We start from the raw sequence: 18,226 nt of genomic DNA, 5'->3' as shown, positions 1-18,226 counted from the left end.
CGATAACATTTTTTTTTTAATTATAATCTACCACAAATTTAGGCAATGGGTAAAATAAAAATAATAAATAAAATAAAGAATATAAGTATAAAAATAAATAAATGAAATGAATTTAATCAAACTAAGTAAAATAGATATACACAATATTTACAATATTAACCTAAGGATCCCTGAGCCCACTCTATCCCCCATGCATGAGGGGTAGAGTAAGGCCCTTTGAGATCCCAGCGCAGCCCTCTCACCATGTCACTGGTAATGAGCCAGTACTTAGTGTAGAGGTTAGCTTTAGTAGCTGCAATCACTCTACATAAGCGGAGCATCTGGCCATTGCCAGAATTCCAATTGTCAATTTTATTTTACAAAAGGTCTCTTGGCCACTACCTTCAAGGTGGATTGTAAGGATGGGTGGAACTGGATAAGGATTGAGCCAAAGGATTAGGATAATTAGAAAGGATTATATGGAATTTTGAGAATTTGGTTGGTACGAGGTCAAGGACAAAAGGGATATGAAGGTTGTTGCATAGTGTTCTGTCGGAAATGTAATAGGGTGCATTGGTCACGGTTCTAAGGATAAGGATTTTGGATTGAAAGGTTTAGCTATTCCCTAAAGTTCAAGTCCGTTGGTCCAGATAGATCTGAGGATAGTCTCATAAATTAGTTGTTTGTTTTCTATTGTGAGATTAGAGATCCTGTTGAGTAGTTGGTAAAGTTGGCCAAATCGTCTATTTAGCTCTTGCCTTTTAAGTCTAGTATGTTGGTTCCAGGTGAGTCTTTTGTCTAGTATGAATCCAAGATATCACACTATCAGATCTGGGTAAAGAAATGTTATTAAAAATAACAGGTGGAGTGAAGCTGCGGCAATGGGTGAAAGTTACATGGGTGCATTTCGACTCATTAACTTTTATCCGCCATTGATTGCACCATTTTCTACACATTAGAAAACATATACAGGGACCTTAATATGGTAGAAATCATTGTAAAATAGAGAAATTTATAAAATGTAATTAGTATCAGGAAAATTGTATTGTATAAGGGGGCATTACAAAACAATATTGTACATTTTATGCAATAAAAAAAAAAAAAAAAAAAAAAAGACCGCATAATCTTTCCCAATAAGCATTATGGCTCTGTTATGTTTTGTTGAACTATTGTATTCTAGGCAGGAACAAAATTTATATTCATTATTCTTACCTCATGAAACCAACTACAATAAGAATTTTCATTGCTACAGAAAAATTAATTTTTTTTGTTGAACATTTTTGCCTTCCATGGTCTTAAGATTTTTTTTTTTTGAAAATAAAAACAATAGCGATAACTTCAACTCGAGCCCACAAATGTACACTAAACTTGAGGACCTTTGTAGAGTGGTAATTGAAAGTTGTGTTTTTGTGAACAAACTCTATTAATATTAATAGAGTATGGTGTTTCCTATGACTTTACCAAATAAATTCATATTAGAGGATAATAATTTGTCTTGATTGATACCGATCCTTTCCTAACCAGAATTATTATTACAGCGAGATGAACTCGACTCTGAGGATGATAAAGTAGATGTTGCTCAGAGTATTCCCCAAGGGACTGACAAAACACCTGAAGTATTCACAGACGTTTTGAGCGGCCTGCCTTCAAGGTAACCCTAGTACCTTTTACTTGTAATTATTATTTTTAATATTTATGTTCTATTGTAATTTTTAAACTATGAATATTATGTTTATATTTTTTTAGATGGAGGAATTGGGTCATAAGGACTATTTTTACCCTCTTTATGATTGGTTTGTTCGGATTTATAATTTATCTAGGGCCACTCGCTCTCATGATCACAGTAAGTAGTATTGAATAATTTTCTTTCAAAAATAAATTTCTAAATATCTATCATTATATGAGAACATTGTAACTGACATAATGAAAGCTAGTAGGAAATCAATTGTAAAGTTCTGAGGATAATATGTGGTACTTAACTTCAAAAAAAAAAAAAATTATATTGCCCAATTATTTTGGCTGTATTGAAAATTAAACATTTGTTTTGTAGATAAAAGGGGTAGAGAGGGAGAGGGAGGAGAAGAGAGGGGGGGGAAGAGAGAGAGAGAGAGAATTCTGGCTGAGTGAGCTGGTATCGGTTTTATACCAGCCTCGTTGGGTTGCCTTTTATGTTGTGGCAACTGTAGAGAATGAAAACTTGGCATAGGTTAGTTACCTATAGGACAACCACCTGTATGTTAGGACCTCTGCAGAGGGATTTAAGGGGTCCACCTTAGCTTAGTAACCTCGTTATTGCAGTGGTGCAGTTCAAATCCATCCTGAAGATTGTTGACTTTAATTTCATGGCGGTCCTTCTGAATGAAAACTTGACCCCCTCATGGATAGAATAGAGTTGTGGCCTTTAGATAACCTCTCTGTATATCAGATATGACCGTGTGAACAAAAAAGTCAGAGTTGGCAAAAAGGAAAACTAAGGGAAAACCCACTAACCTGAATGGCTCGCTCTATCATTGTCAGCTCATGCTACAAAAACAAATGTGATGTATCAAAAATATACTGTTCAGTGAGGTTAGCCTGGTAATATTATAGTCTATTATATGTATTGAAGAGAGCATGTTAGAATTTAAATTTGCTTAATGTATTATTAATGTAATTACCTCTTTGTTAGTATTTACACATGACATATTTTGAGTGTTATCATGAACTAAAGTAACAAATAAAATTTTTTTCAGACATTGTTGGTGCAAGTGAAATGTTTTGAAGAAATTATTAATATTGGCTATGCTGTCTACCGCATTCACGGTCTTCCATGGTTTAGATCTCTCTCGTGGTATTTTCTTTTGACTTCTAATTATTTCTTTTATGGAGAGAGTTTGGTTGATTACTTTGGTGTAGTTATAAACAGAACTGTAAGTATAATGAATGAAGTTGTGTATTTATTCGTTTTCTAGAGATTCATTTTTCTCAATATTATTATTCTCAATTTTTCAGGAATATCTTAAATTTTTAGTTACCTACCATAGGTTCATATCGTTTTGCCTGTACGTATCCGGGTTCGTTTGGTTCGTCTTATCACTTGTCAAAAAATATTATATGAAGCAGTTTTCTCTGTTTGCGTGGACTCATGTTGCCCTTTTGATTGTTGTTACTCAAAGCTACCTAATTATTCAGAACATTTTCACAGGGTTGATATGGTATGACACTATTATATTATGTTATTTTTTTAATTTGTAATTTATTAGTTTTTTGTTTTTTCTATTTAAAATTATAATTTTAGGTTTATCATTCCTGTGTCAATGATTGTTTGTAACGACGTTTGGGCTTATCTGTTTGGATTTTTCTTCGGTCGTACTCCACTCATTAAGTTGTCTCCTAAGAAAACCTGGGAAGGATTTATTGGTGGTGGCATTGCAACTGTGATTTTCGGCCTTATTGTAAGTATTTAACAATATCTATCCTCAACCATGTTGGTGAAATAGAATAATACATTAAAACTCGTCTGTAGTAGACAAAACTGAATTTTTACTTTTATTTATTTATATATGGTGTTAAAGCCCAAACTTTTGATTTCTGTTTAGGTTAATTTTGTTTTGACAACTTTCCAAGTGACTTTTAATTTTGTTAGTTGTAAGTTTATGTTTATTCATTTATTTTTTTAACTATAAGTAATTTTAATTTTGTAAATAAAAATAAGGGATATAAGGAGGTTCTACGTTTATAAATACATTGGGGAGGTGTAACACGTGCGGAGCATTACCGAAGGCAGTGGCGCCAGTTCCTATATAACCGAGGATGAGGCAGTTGGCAGTGAAGATTTAGATAGCACTGGAGCGATGTTAGTTGGCATTGGCACGGCGTAAGAGGAGAGACGCACTGCTTCACGGACGCTCCACCGCCATTGCTTGTGGACTCTTGTTTGTTGGAGCTATTGGAACCTTTTTACCGACTCACCGGCAGTCACCACTGTAAAGTCTACAGTTTTTTTGGAGTCGTCGGGTTGCCCGGTAACCTCTCTCTCACCAGCTCGCCAGCGGTCATCCTGGTCAACCAACTCTATACTTGTGTTGTTATGATATGCGCATATCGACCCCACGCCCATCTGTGAGTGACTTTTATGTTCTTCCATCGAGTTTCATATTTTCTTTTTTTGCTTAATTAACTTATTATTTATGGTGTAAATGGATCTTTTTGTTTATATATGTATCAAAATAAGTTTATCCTTTTTACTCCACGATTCACTATCTTTTTTTTGTTTGTAACAACATAACAGTTCATTTTTTTGTTTATATTCTAATTAATTAAATTCTTGTATCACTTGGAAAGTTATTTTTTTTATTATTTCATTTTCTCAATTATTATTTTTTTATGTGATATTTATTTCAGGTCCTCCGTTATTTTTTTTTGTTTTATTTTATCTCGAACCAGCGTACATTTCCCTCTGGGGAAGAGGTCGGTTTTCACATACGAAACACCCCTCGCCCCAACATATGGCAAGGGTGCATATGCAATATTCTTGAAAATTTTGAATTTAAGTTTTAGATGAAAATTCATGTTTTAAGGTCCTCTGAGTCCAAATAACCAAGTATCACAAAATGGTATTGGTGTGTTTATGTGAAATGCGGTTTTATACTTTTTAAAATTAAAACAATAGCGATAACTTCAACAAGAGTCCACAAAAAACTTGAGGATGTACGTATTAGGTTGGTGGATATGAAATGTTGCATTTTTTAGTGAATATAGTAATATTCAAGATTCATTTAAAATAAATAAAAGGGAATTTCATAGTTTTTATTTTAAATTATATATAATATTCTGGACTCTTAATCTCAGGGCGGGTTTTCTAGACAATTAGAACACAAAGACTCTTAACTAAATTAATGGCTATTTGTGCAAATATACTTAAATTTTATATTTTAAATTTTATGTTGTGCAATGCTAACCATCATTCATTAAAGATTATATTATTTAATCTTCTTTAATGAATGGTGGTTCACGATGTCTTATATCTCAAAAACAACCACTGACTGTCTTTTCAGCACACATCCAATCTCTCGGCGATCCAAAGAGTCCTTTCTTCCTTTAATTATACAATCTTGGATGATTGGTAATTCTTGATTTCTTCTTCCTAAATATCTACCACTGAGAGTAGACAAATGGTGGTCGGCACCACCTCTTCCTGGAGATGTCCTTGTTTCCCGGACACCTCCCATACCACCTCGATCTAAACAACCAGTACTTTCTCTAGGTTTTCAACGTTCACTCCTTGATTGAAAAAATCAATTGTAGCACAATCGCTCTAATTCACTTGCGATGATTCATGATGTTATAAATACTTCATTAATAATTGTTATCGTTTTATATTGCTTCTTCAATTAATTTATAGTATAATGGTGTTAGAGAAAATACAAAAGTTGAAAACATTTTAATCTATGTACTCAACAAAGCAGTAATTCAAACAGACTTCGGAAAGAAGTGTCCTGTACTTCAGGAATATCTTGAATATTTTGAATGATGCATCTTTTCACCATATTCGACCGATCAAAATTGGTTAGCCTGTTTTTTGGTTCAATACAACAAATATACAATAATGAAACGATACATAAAATATAATACACTAAAAACCATTTATATATAAAAAATAACTATTCATAAAAAAAAAGAGGATATTACAATATATAAAACTACATATCATTTTTCACAAGCTGTTTATTAAATCAAAATATGTCCCATTCGCTTCAATAAACTTTTCTCAGCGGGACTTTAAAGCATAGATGCATTTATTAAAAAAATTCTGATCTTCATAATCAATAAATTCAGATATAGAATTTTTCAGGCTGTCTTCATTTTTATACTGTTTTGCCCATAAAAACAGATCCAAATGTTAAATAAAAATAAAAGTCGACTGGCAAGAGATCCAGTGAATAGGCTGGGTGCTGCAAAACTTCATATTTCAATTCATTTTATTTCGCAATTGTTCTGTGCGATGTATGAAGCCATTTTGGGTCTGTGAAATGAAAGGTGAATTGGGTTTGGAGTGCTTTAAAAGTATGTGTAGTTTACTAAGTATGGAATAAGTTTATTTTAAAGGTGGAAAAGTGAACAATATTCATGATCTAGAGAAAAACATAAAATGCTATTATTTAAACAAATTATTACTATTTCCAAACATTGTCACATATATTTCCAATTAATTATTAGAAATTTAAAGAAGAGTTAGACAATATTTTAATGAAAACTCGCCAAATTGCAGTAAGTAAAAACATTTCCATGGTGATTGCTTGTATAGGTTATATTAAGCTAGTACATATTAGAGTTGAGGTGATTGGAAAATAAAGTGAAATTGATTTTATGGTATGGAATTCAGATTTTTTTATCTTCGATTTACTATTTTTGTTTTTTGAAAAATAGAGGTTATCATATTCAGTACTTTTTTAATGAATCTTGTATAAAAAATATATTATTATTTTAATATTATACTTTTAAAATTATGTGATGAATAATTGAAATTTACTAATAAAAGTCTCATCCCTAGGCCTCCTATATCTTGTGTCAGTACCAGTATTTTGTTTGCCCGATCGAATATACAGAAGACGCAGGAAGAATGACCATGGAGTGTGATCCATCCCCATTATTTAGGCCACAGCAATATATCTTACCACAAAGTTTCGGAAGCGTTGCGACTGCTGTGAGTTGTGTACAATTTATTTATCCATTATTTTCTTATTTAGTTCTTTATACATTTGCTTGAGCAGGATAATTAATTTAAATTTAAATAATACATTGTTTATATCATTAGTTGTATTGATTTTGGCTGGTTGGGGTGTGGTCAGCTAAAATAAAAAAATAAACAAAACTTATTTATTTGTGCCGACATTTCGACCTAAATTTCAGGCCTTCATCAGGACTGAAAAACAAAAAATGAGATAACAATCATAACTCAGAGGAACATAAAAATAATAATAAGCAAACTTAAAAATATACATTACAATAAATTAAGTAGATAGTAGTTGATTGACAATAATAGAAGATAAAATATAATATTATAGAGGTAAGAATTATACAAAATAAATGAAAAAAAAAGACAGTGTTCAGGTAAATAAAGAAATAAACATAATGGAAGGTGTGGAAGAAAATGTAAATGATGAGTAATTGAAATTAATATAATAAAATGTAAGAAAGAAAATGTCATAAATGATACAATGGGCAAGAAAGAAAATAGAATATATATGTGTATATAACTGAGCTACTAGCGTTAAAGTCACCTAGAAGGAGATATGGTTTTGGAAGTTGGTTAAAAATATGCTCGATATCTTCATTTGAAAAACTTAAATCTGGCTCTCTCTCTCTCTCTCTCTCTATATATATATATACACACACACACATATATATACTGCCAGCTTTAAGTTTTTCAAAGGAAAATATCTAGTATATTGTCTATATATATATATTATATCACCCTTAATTTTAGATCTGAGAATAATAAAACCAGTTAAAATCCTTATAATTATTTTAATACATTTTTAATATTACACCATACTTACATCTTTACTTACTAACTTATCTCTATACTTAATTTTATATATACTTATCTTGCATCAGCTTGATTATTTAATTTATTAACTTCAGATATAATTGAAATGTCTTCATTTTAATTCCTTCCTGCTTCATAAGAAGGTTAATTCATGAATCTCCTCATTTTTGTACGAATCCTACTACTTTTTTGACTATTTAGTGTCAATTCCATAAATCATGTTTTTTATTACTTATGCAACTATTTTTTTTTTCCTATGCTGCTCTTCCACTCTAGAGGTTCTGGCATCCCCATAAGGCATCACGAACTTCGATCACTTGGTCTTGTCATTATTGAAATTTTTTTTACGTCTCCAAGGTGAGGACAGTCAAATAAGCGGCTGGATTTCATATCAGATTTGAAATATAATGAGCAATGAGGATTGATTATCACATTCTTGAATTCTATCAAAATGAGCACCCTGGTAACCATGCCCGGCAATAGCTCTGAAAGTAGAAACGGATATGTGACGGGGATGATCAGATGCCGAAGGATCGCTTGGACTGATGAAGACTCTGCCCACTAATTCCCATCTAAAGACTTGAAAACTAGAAATTGAAATTATTTTATCTGCTTGGTGAATATATCTAAACTGTTACAGCATGAAATATTTCAGTTCGAGACCAAAAACTGTTCGATATCAGTAAATGTTTTTAGAAACAGAAATAATGACAAGGAGGTTGTAATGAGGTTATATTCAACTCGGCCAGACTGCAAGATTTCTAGCGATGAGCTCTGTACAGTCTGATGGATTTACTATTCCATTGATGAGCTCTGTACAGTCTGATGGATTTACTATTCCATTGATGAGCTCAGAATTAGGTTTAGAAACTTATCTGTAGTATATAAAACTTAATATTGTTAGACAACAAATTAAATTATTTAGTTTATAAATTTGTTTTGTTTCAGATTGGTTTCAGTGGTACAGTGACCCTATATCCATTCTTGCTTCACTCTCTGTCAATGTCTCTCTTCAGTTCTGTCATCGGACCATTTGGAGGTTTCTTTGCTAGTGGTTTTAAACGAGCGTTTAAAATAAAGGTAATCATTTTTTAATAATTTAGATTTATGAAATTATCTTTTTCCTATAACTTACTTTTATAAAGAAACCTTAAGTCCTTTTTGTACTTCTACAAGTGAAATAATATTGTCCATTATTTAAGCTGTCTCAGGAACGATGTATCTCAGTGATTAAGGTGCTGCACTACTGCACTACCTGAGACCCGGGTTCGAATCCGGGAGTGGTATCATGATTATTTATTCTGTTACTGTAGCCCTGTGGGTTCGGAGGCCCTCCTGGGGCACGCTCAGTCTCTATAAAGTTGGGGAAAACCTGGCATTTGAGCATAATCATAAACAAATTACCCTCTTGCACAATTGATGTTCAAGAAACAGTAATTTCTTATTAATTACTGAAGCACTTCAGTCTCATTTAAGTTTCATGGATTGTAACAGTACAGGTTATTGGTCCATTACTGTAGATATGATTCTTGTATTATTATTATTTTAGGAGTGTATAAATTCTATTATTAGTTAGTTTTAAAGGTAAAATTAAATTAAAGAGCAGTCAGAAGTGATTGTTGGAGCAGACCTATAGCATTTATTTCACGACCCTCAAAATCAAAATCCTCTACTTAATATTCTGTCCTGCCAATATTATTTATTGATTATAATTTTATATTGTAGAATTTAGTATGTCTAATTTAAAATATTTGGGTTTAAAATATAATTCCTACTTTTTTTTCTGTTACTCCAGAATTATGGAAAACTGACATGAATGGTATGCAATGGTTGCATAACTAAAATTATAGGATAACTCGAATTAAATATTTAACCTAAATATTTTAAATTAGACATATTTGATTCTACAGTACAAAAATATAATCATTTAATATTATTGGCAGGACAAAATGTTAAGTGGGAATTTTGAATTAGAGGGCCGTGTAATAAATGTTATAGCTCTGTTCCAACAATTACTCCTGACTGTCCAGTTCTGTAGGGGGCATGTACAGTACATGTTTTGTGATAATGTGATAGCATAATGCACATGCTCCGTAAGTAAGACTATATAATCACAGCCATCTTGATAAAGCTTCTATAACCTCCTCTACATTGGAAGTTTGAGTTTAGTTTATGTACTATAATCCATAATTAAAAAAATTTTTTTCCTGAAGATGGCGTTTTAGCTGAAATGTTTAACAGTTTTATTTAAATTGATGAAATATTTTTTCCTTTAAAATTGATTAATTTACATTATCTTTTAAAAAAAGTTCATAAATAATTTTTTTTTAAAAATCATATGAGGCTTGAAGTAACAACAACCAATGTTCATTTTTTTTGAGGTTTTCTGTAATAATATTTTTTGTTGAAGATTAAACTTTTACATCCAAGAACATACAATTTTCTCAAAAACCTGTAACTGTCGTTTTTTTTGTACTGTTTCATTTAAAAAATGAAAGATATAAACAGAAGGCGGCCCCTTGCAGATCATGTAAGTAATTAATATGCATATGCCTAAGTAGCACTAGTGCCCTTTGTAACTAATTCAGTAAAAAAGAGAAGCTAGCAGTGGCGTAAAGAAAAGGAGAGAAGAACATTATTTTCTTCTGTGGGACTCACAAAATTATCTTAGTTCTTCTCCTGAATCCAATCACTATGCGAAAGTAACTCAAGGAAGTAGCTTCCTAACTAGGGATAAGTACCAGGAAGAGAGGAAAATAAGAAGAGAATAGATGCCATTTTTATTCGCCTAAGTGATTGCACTCTATTTTTCATTTCCAATCCCATGTAACCAGGTCTTCGTGCTCAATGAACCATCTTTGCTTGCCCCATTTCAAAATTATAAATTTGACCCAACTCACAGATGTTTATTTTTGGGTAGTTCTTTATAACCTGTAATTATACCTTAAAGTTCAATATTATTTTTCTCTTGTTCAATGTCTATAACCCAGTAAATTATTTTATAAATTTATTTTTCTTTCACCTTCAATAAATTACACATAGCCCACTCATTAATCCAACTAGCGAATTCTAAAGTGAGGTAGCGCCTGACTATGTTGGTTGTATGAAGGTACACTTCATACAATCACAACCTATTTTCTGAAAACCTTAAGTTCATTTGCCAAATTAATTTTTCTTTGAACCTAGAATTTTTTAGACATTGGTTGTTGTTACTATTAACCATATAGTGTATTTTATTCAAATGAAATAACTCGGACTTCTCTAAAAATTCATTATTGGCTTATATGTTACAAGGATTTTGGTGATGTAATACCAGGGCATGGAGGAATAATGGACAGGTTCGATTGTCAGTATTTGATGGCCACATTTGTCAATGTCTACATTTCAAGTTTTATTCAGACATCTTCACCTCAGAAAATATTACAACAGGTATGATTTTTTGATTTTTTTCCTCTTGAAACATTTAAATTTTTAATACATCTTTATAAAATAAAAGTCCAGTTGAAACTTCTAAAAACAAAATTTAAAAAAAAAAAAAAAAAAGTCCGGGTGCGGTCGAAGAAAAACTCAAATGGTAAAATAAAATTATTCAATGTGAGCCAATATTTCGCCCCACGTTGTAGGGCTTCATCGGGGCTAAAAAAAAAGATACAAACACTTCAATTTGAAAATAATGTTAAAGTAAAGATATGGCAGTACATAAAGTTCAAAAAATCAAATATTCATTTTTATATGTTAGATATTATAAAATTTTCAATGATATTTATATTCACGTGATGTGGATGATTTGAAAAATAATTTAATTTATATTCATTAGTCCTTTATTTTTTTTATCCACTTTTCAACCCTTTCACAATGTGGTAAAATAAATTCTGGTCCAAAAAATGTCTAGGAAGTAAAGAATCTAGCTGTAGTCTTAGATATCTTTGGAAGAATAAACAGTTTGAACGCCTTACCCTGCCCGTGCGTGGCACGGGATAAGCTGAATACTACTTGACGCTCTGCCCGTGACTGTCACTGGATAAACCGTTTGGTAATTGACATTCTGCCTGTGATTGTCATGGGATATACTATCAATGGGTTAGTCAACTTTTCATTTTTTCTACTTATTTTCATATATAATTATAAATAAGTAGAAAAAATATAGTTTTCTAGTTTCTTTTTATTGTGATTTTTTAAACTGATAAAAAAGGTTATTTATTATATTTTCATCCACTGTCCACAAAATATCGTCAACACATTTTAAACACAATTTTGTTTTTCTTTTACTACATGTCACAATAATTTGTTGATAAATATTCCTGCTTTGTTGATAGATAGTGTCGACCCCATTTGTATTCCTGCAATAAATAAAATTTAAAAAAAAATGAATAGTAGCTGTTTCTGTAATTACATAAAAAATCTAGAGTAGTGATGCGTATCACTTAGCTTTCTTATATTACCCTACAAAAAATTAGCTACAGTTGAAACTACTAGCTAAAATAGTCATGAATATGATACTTATTTATCAATGGGTTATTCATAAATAAGGGTTGTATCCATGGCGATTTCATTTATTAATTCAATGTAGCTAATTTTTGCCCATCTCTGCCTATATCACTTTTTTTAGATTGGTCGGCTCGTGTTGAAGTTATCACTTTTTTTGTGATTTTCAAAAAGAAATATATAGTATAATAAAGACCAAGGAAGGCAAAAATTATAAACTAAATATTTCCGTTCCAATTGGATGGCTCAATTTTTTTTTTTCTAATTTTATAAAGTGGCACTTCTGGTCAAACAACTTTCCGAAAAAAAAACAAAAAAAAAAACTGAAACAAAATTAAAAGTACTTTATAGGAAGATCTTTTAAACATTTGGCATTTAAGCCCTGTCAGGCTATGTGAATGAGAATAATGCCTAGCTGAAATTATATACTGAGTTTAATCAAAGCTGTTTTCAGTTTATTCAAGAAAATCGAAAAATATGGAAAATCGTATTTTATAAAATGGCACTTCCGGTCAATCAGTTTTATCGAAAAAGTTGCTGTCACATCCCAGGCATACACCTGCGTTAAATATATTGTGATAATAAAAAATTATTTCAAGTAAAATAAATGGAATTTTATATAGATTTAACTTCATTCTCATATCTTAAGTATAACTTGGGTTAAAATGAAAAGCTCTTATAATTAACAGATAGGAGAATTTTATTTAAATTTTATAATATAATAAACTCTCAGGGAGAGTTTCTAGGCAATCAGAACACTTAGTTTTAATAACACTTAATTTTCATTAATATATCTTTTACAAATGTATTAAATTCCAGATAGAACAAAAACTAACCAATTTTATAATCTTCTTTCGATGATTGATGGGTCTTGATGTCTTCTTTCCCAAAATGCTATTTCCAAAGGTCAACAAAAGATTCTCTTCACCTTCGCTCTCAGGAGACGTCCTCTCACCAGGCGATCCAAAATAAAGAGCCCATTATTCTTCTTGGGTGATTCTTTGATGTCTTCTTTTTCAAAGTGTCTCCCTTGAGCCAGACAAAAGATGAAGACCTCCTGCTTCCAGGAAACATCATTCCCCACCCATGCCTAAGCTACAAATCTTCCAAAAAACCAAGCTCTCTTGCTTCCCCTTCTATAGGTGCTCATTCTCAACATCGATTGTAGCACAACAGTTTTGAGTTTTTTCTTAAATGTATTGTATTTCAATTATGATGGGAAGTTAAAATAAAGTTTGTAATATTTGAATCTTCCTAACATGGCCGTGATTCAACGAGCTTTTGGCAAGATACATGCTCCCATCTTCTTTGTTTTTGAATAACGATCTTTCCACTCCATATTTGACTGAGCAAAATTGGTTAGCTTTCTTTTTTGGTTTACCAAAGCAAATGAACACCTATAAAAAACCCTTAATACATAAAAATATTATATTTACTCTAAAAGAGGATATTACAATATAATGTAATATATAGTAAAACTTTTCATATTTTTAGCTCGGCTGTTCAGATACACTCAAAGACCATTTTACAGGACTTGGTCATTTGGACTCAAGGGGACCTTAAAATGTGTATTCCTGTTAAAAACTCAAATTCAAAATTTTTCATGATTGCAGTACTTCCATACAGTATTTCATATATAGAGTGAAAGTAAAAAACAATTATTTTTGTCTTAGTGTGAAAGGTGAATAACGGTCTCTGTAATTACATAAAAAAATTAATCCTTGTAACTTAAAAATGTAAAAAAAAAAAAAAAAAATGCTTTTAGAATTAAAATGAAATGTTGATATGTTAGGTACTGACGTTAAAGCCAGAACAACAGCTGTCTCTGTTCAACATGCTGAAGTTTGAGCTAGAAGAAAGGGGAATCCTCAGCAGATCGCCAATGATACAACCCTAAGCCTATGGATCGTAAATCTATTTACTGTCTATCCAAGTATCCATTCCAATCCACCATGTAAGCTTGTCTCGTTTATAAAGAGTGTCTCAAGTATCATCATTTATGATTAGCTGACATGGTGGATTGCAGAAATGCCCTGTGAATGTATTATCTCTACCTTAGCCTATTTAGTCATGACAGGTTTAGGCGTATTATTTTAGGGAATCTCTGTGCATTAGTCGCCAGAAACCACAGTATACCTTCAAAACATTCTCTTTTCTAGTTTTAATATTTTTTTTTTTTTAGTCATTATTAGTGTTATTAATGGTGTATTATTTTTTTTTTTTATCTTTGCATTAATGTATAATTTCTTTAGGATATATAAAGTTTTAATTTTTCTAAGAAACCTGCTGGAAGAATTTGGGTAAAAAACAGTATTTTATATTTTCCCATTTCATGAAATGTAGTAGTAATTGATTTGATTTTATTTTTTCATTTGTAAACAAACGTGATTCGAGTGATGAAAATTATATACATTATTAATGTATATGGTATTATTATTTATGAAATTAAGCCAGATATTTCTTGCCTGTATGTTTGTTTTTTTTTTTTTGTTTTTTTTTATAAAGTTCATAGATCTCAGTCCTATTAAATTTCAACTTATGAACAGCCCTATTAAAGGTGAGTAACGGCAAGGAAAATTAATTACCATTGAATAAGTTGTATAAGGTTATTTATATGAGGAGATGGTTGAGGCTATGGTTAGTGAAGAAAATTGTAAGTAAAAATCCATTTATTAGTGTTAATGTTTCAGCCTGAATTTCAGACCTTCTTTAGGGCTAAGAAAAAAATGACAAGATAAAAATCATAATGAATGAAAGGAATTACAGATTAAAAAACTATAAAAATAAGAAAATAACAGATATTATTGATACTGAAGTTGTATTGGAAGAAAATGTATAGTATTATAAGAAGATAAAAGCAGTATGAGAATATTTAATATAAAAATTATAAAATATATGAAATCTAATATATATGAAAATGTAATTAGTAATTATGTATAAAAAATCAAAATTATCTAAAATTAAAATTATGAAAAAAAAGAAGAAATTTTTCATAACTTTAATTTTAAATTAGTCTTATATTTTATATATATTTAAGTAATGTATTTTCATGTGTATATTTTCTTTTTTCATAATATTAATATTACTTATTTTTGCACTTCTTTTATCTTCTTAAAATACTTAAGTCTTTACATTTTCTTCTAACACAATGTACCTATGTATATATATTCGTTATTTTCTAGTTATTCTGTATTTTCTTCTATTCATTATGATTGTTATCTTGATTTATTTTTCTTAGCCCAGTAATTCTGGTCGTGACGTTAGCACTAATAAATAAGTTTTTACTCGTTTTCTTCATTGACCGCTCACCCAACCATCTTCTCCTCATTTAAAATTTACGGTTGATAAGTAACGCAACATTATATTATTTATGTATCAAATCATAAATACAATAAAGTATTGATTATCTAAAAGCTGTAAATAAAAAAAAAGATTTCAAGTAAAAAAAAAATATATATGCATTTATATATTTTTAGTTACTCCCACTTATTATTATCTCTATGTGCTTAGTATTATTAGATTTCTATGATTGTTGTAGACGATGCTAACGTGTTTCAGTAATTTGTGGTTTACAATGAGCGAAAAAAAGGTCATTCTCATTTATTCTGATTTTTAATAAAATATTAGCTAATGTCTCCAACAGCCTTCAATGAATAGTATTAGGCTATATGGAACATACAGCAAATATAATTATTTTAAATTCTGGATTTTCTTTCCTAGGAAGTTATTTGTTCTTTTTATTTATTATTTAAGTTATATATAATTAAAACCTTATAATCAATTTTACCTCCTTTGATAAGTGCATCCATTTCTATTCAAAATTTTGTCATATATTCACTTAAGTAAAATTTATAACACTTCATTGTTTAAACAATATCATTCACTATTGATACATTCATCTGTCCCTTTAACAGAGATCAATGTGAAGTTATACTTGGTATTATCTCTTTGGACATATCAATATGCCTGTGTGCTGTTTGTCTACTGCCCTGTTGATATGTCTATTGTTATTTTAAAATAAAAGCAGTATTTGGTATTTTTTTAAAAATTGGAATATAAGTTTTTTTTTCTTAATTTTTGGTTATATTGAATTTGAATTTAATCTAGTAAGGTTTTGAACAAATGTCTGGAGATCATTTTAATCTTATTTTCAATTCCATCATAACATCCCATCGTTCTCAAAGTGATTCTGGTAGACCTGTGGTGTCAGTTTGTTTCCAAACTTATTTAATTTTATGTGTTAAATCAGGATTGTATAAAAAAGTTTATATAAATCTATGAACATGAGATTTTAAAGTGTTTTCTTAAACAACTCTAAGTGAAACTTCCTTACTGACATTTTTCAACTCATTACATGGTCATTTATTAATTCTATAGCTCAGGGGAATCATTTTTTCATGAGAACAGTCTCTTATGGTTTTTATTTTAGAAGTAAATGAAATTTATGAAGAATAATGATGATACCTTAAATATAATATAAAAAAGTAAAAAGGAAAATTATAAATAACTTTCATTATGGCTAACTTAACCTTTTATCATCCGTTTTCTGCTGGATAGGCTCGAGATGTAGATTGCTCAATATTTCCCTCTAGCGGTTGGCAACAATATGTTTTCGAGACAGTTGGGCCATAGCAGCATCTAGTGGTGTTTTAGAAAATTTATAATATCTTTTATAACAGCTGGATAGTATATAGAAGATCGAGTGGGCTTAGAATCAGGGTGGGTTTGATTTTGTCCGCCATGGACAAAATCACTAAGTTCTAATCATCCAGATAAAATCTATAAAATATTTTTTTTTAAATAACTTTTTCTTTTTTTGTTAAAAGAAAATAACATGTGTTATATACTGAAGAGTTTATTGCTTAATCATACTATTTCTATTTACAGTTAACATTAAAAGAAATTAACATAATAATAGATAAAATAGCTGAGTATACAATCATGTTCAGTTTATTTTTTCTCTTTTTTTTAAGATCTGGCTTATGATTCACAATAACAAGTTTTGATTATTTATTATGAATATTTTCAAACAGTCTAACTGGCTTTTCCAGTGAGTGGTTCCCAGAATTTCAGGTATGTGAGAACCATTCATTGAAGACAAACATCCTTTAGCCACTTAATGATTTATTAAGTATTTACCCACCTTAGTGTAGTATTTTCTCATATGTGCCCTTTTATTCTCCCATTATCTACAAGAGTAGTATAACTACCTTACGCTAATAATATTGTTCGATCTTTCCTATGGTCTGGACAAAATGTCTACTCTGGTACAGAAAAAAATATTAAATTGTATATTTGTGAGCTTGAAAAGTATTCCGTCTCAGGGGATTGAATTGTCTTCTCAAGGTCACCACTGTTCCAGTGGCACTATTTTATAGTTCTCCTCTCATCATCAAAGGGTCAAGTCTAAAATAAAATTAAAAAAAAAAAAAAAAATGAATAGTCTTATGACGTTTCGGATTTTTAAGTATATGCTATTTTCATTTTTTGGGGAGACATTGCAAACTGGTTATTTTAAATACAATATTCTTAAGTTTACAGTGCTAATTTGTTGTAAGCCCAATAAAAGTTACTGGTCTTATTAAAATTTAAAGACAAAAATTATTTCTCCAATGTGCCATCCTCGGGTACAAAAATATTATAGCTGCACATTCCAGTACATACAGATCTTGGAATAAAGACTATAATGCTTCCAGGGCGTGATGCCAAAAGGTAGGGTTCCTTTTGTTGGCGTGTTCCTGACAGTTGAGAGTTGCTGCTGCACCCCATATGCCTGAAACAGTTAGACAGGGGGATATAAAATAAAAGTTAAGAGTTACTCAAAGCGTGCTCAATTTTTTTTATTTAATTACTATTAACAAAAGAAAATATTGATTGAAAAATTGATCAAATTAATTCAATTTTATATTCACTCTTTACTTTGTAGAACAGTAAAGATATTTTGGGGTACATGATATTCACGTATTAATGTCAGTTTGAATGTAACAGAAAAAGAAGCACAGATTTCTCGAAAACAGCTTAATGGTTAATTTCATTATAACTATACCACATTATTGGAAATAGCATTTTCCTACCTCTGTTCTCTTCACATTTGTGATTACAGATAACGAGATAACTTAAACCAAAAGTTGCCTTCAAGGGGCGTGGCCGTCCCCATTAATTTATCGTACCCATCCCTTAGTGTCATTTTTTCTTAGGAGAGTAAGATTATGGCACCCCCTGATGCAGATA

General features: G+C 30.5%; 1 protein-coding gene across 1 annotated transcript; it reads left to right on the top strand.

The window, feature by feature from the left end:
- Positions 1-1,517: 1,517 nt before the first annotated feature.
- Positions 1,518-17,431, top strand: Cds (CDP-diacylglycerol synthase; the record flags this gene model as incomplete). The annotated part of the gene is given in 9 exon segments (XM_014432988.2): positions 1,518-1,630; positions 1,726-1,822; positions 2,712-2,888; positions 2,971-3,173; positions 3,257-3,413; positions 6,512-6,664; positions 8,459-8,590; positions 10,805-10,939; positions 13,788-17,431. Coding segments are annotated over 9 exon segments (1,272 nt in total), but the record flags the coding sequence as incomplete, so codon positions are not given.
- Positions 17,432-18,226: the final 795 nt, after the last annotated feature.

This window comes from Halyomorpha halys, unplaced genomic scaffold (assembly GCF_000696795.3).
Source record: "Halyomorpha halys isolate HHAL.00 unplaced genomic scaffold, Hhal_1.1 Scaffold1143.1, whole genome shotgun sequence".
In the NCBI taxonomy this organism is placed as follows: Eukaryota; Metazoa; Arthropoda; class Insecta; order Hemiptera; family Pentatomidae; genus Halyomorpha; species Halyomorpha halys.
Note: the sequence above shows the minus strand (reverse complement) of the source record. Positions and strands in the feature narration are given on the sequence as shown.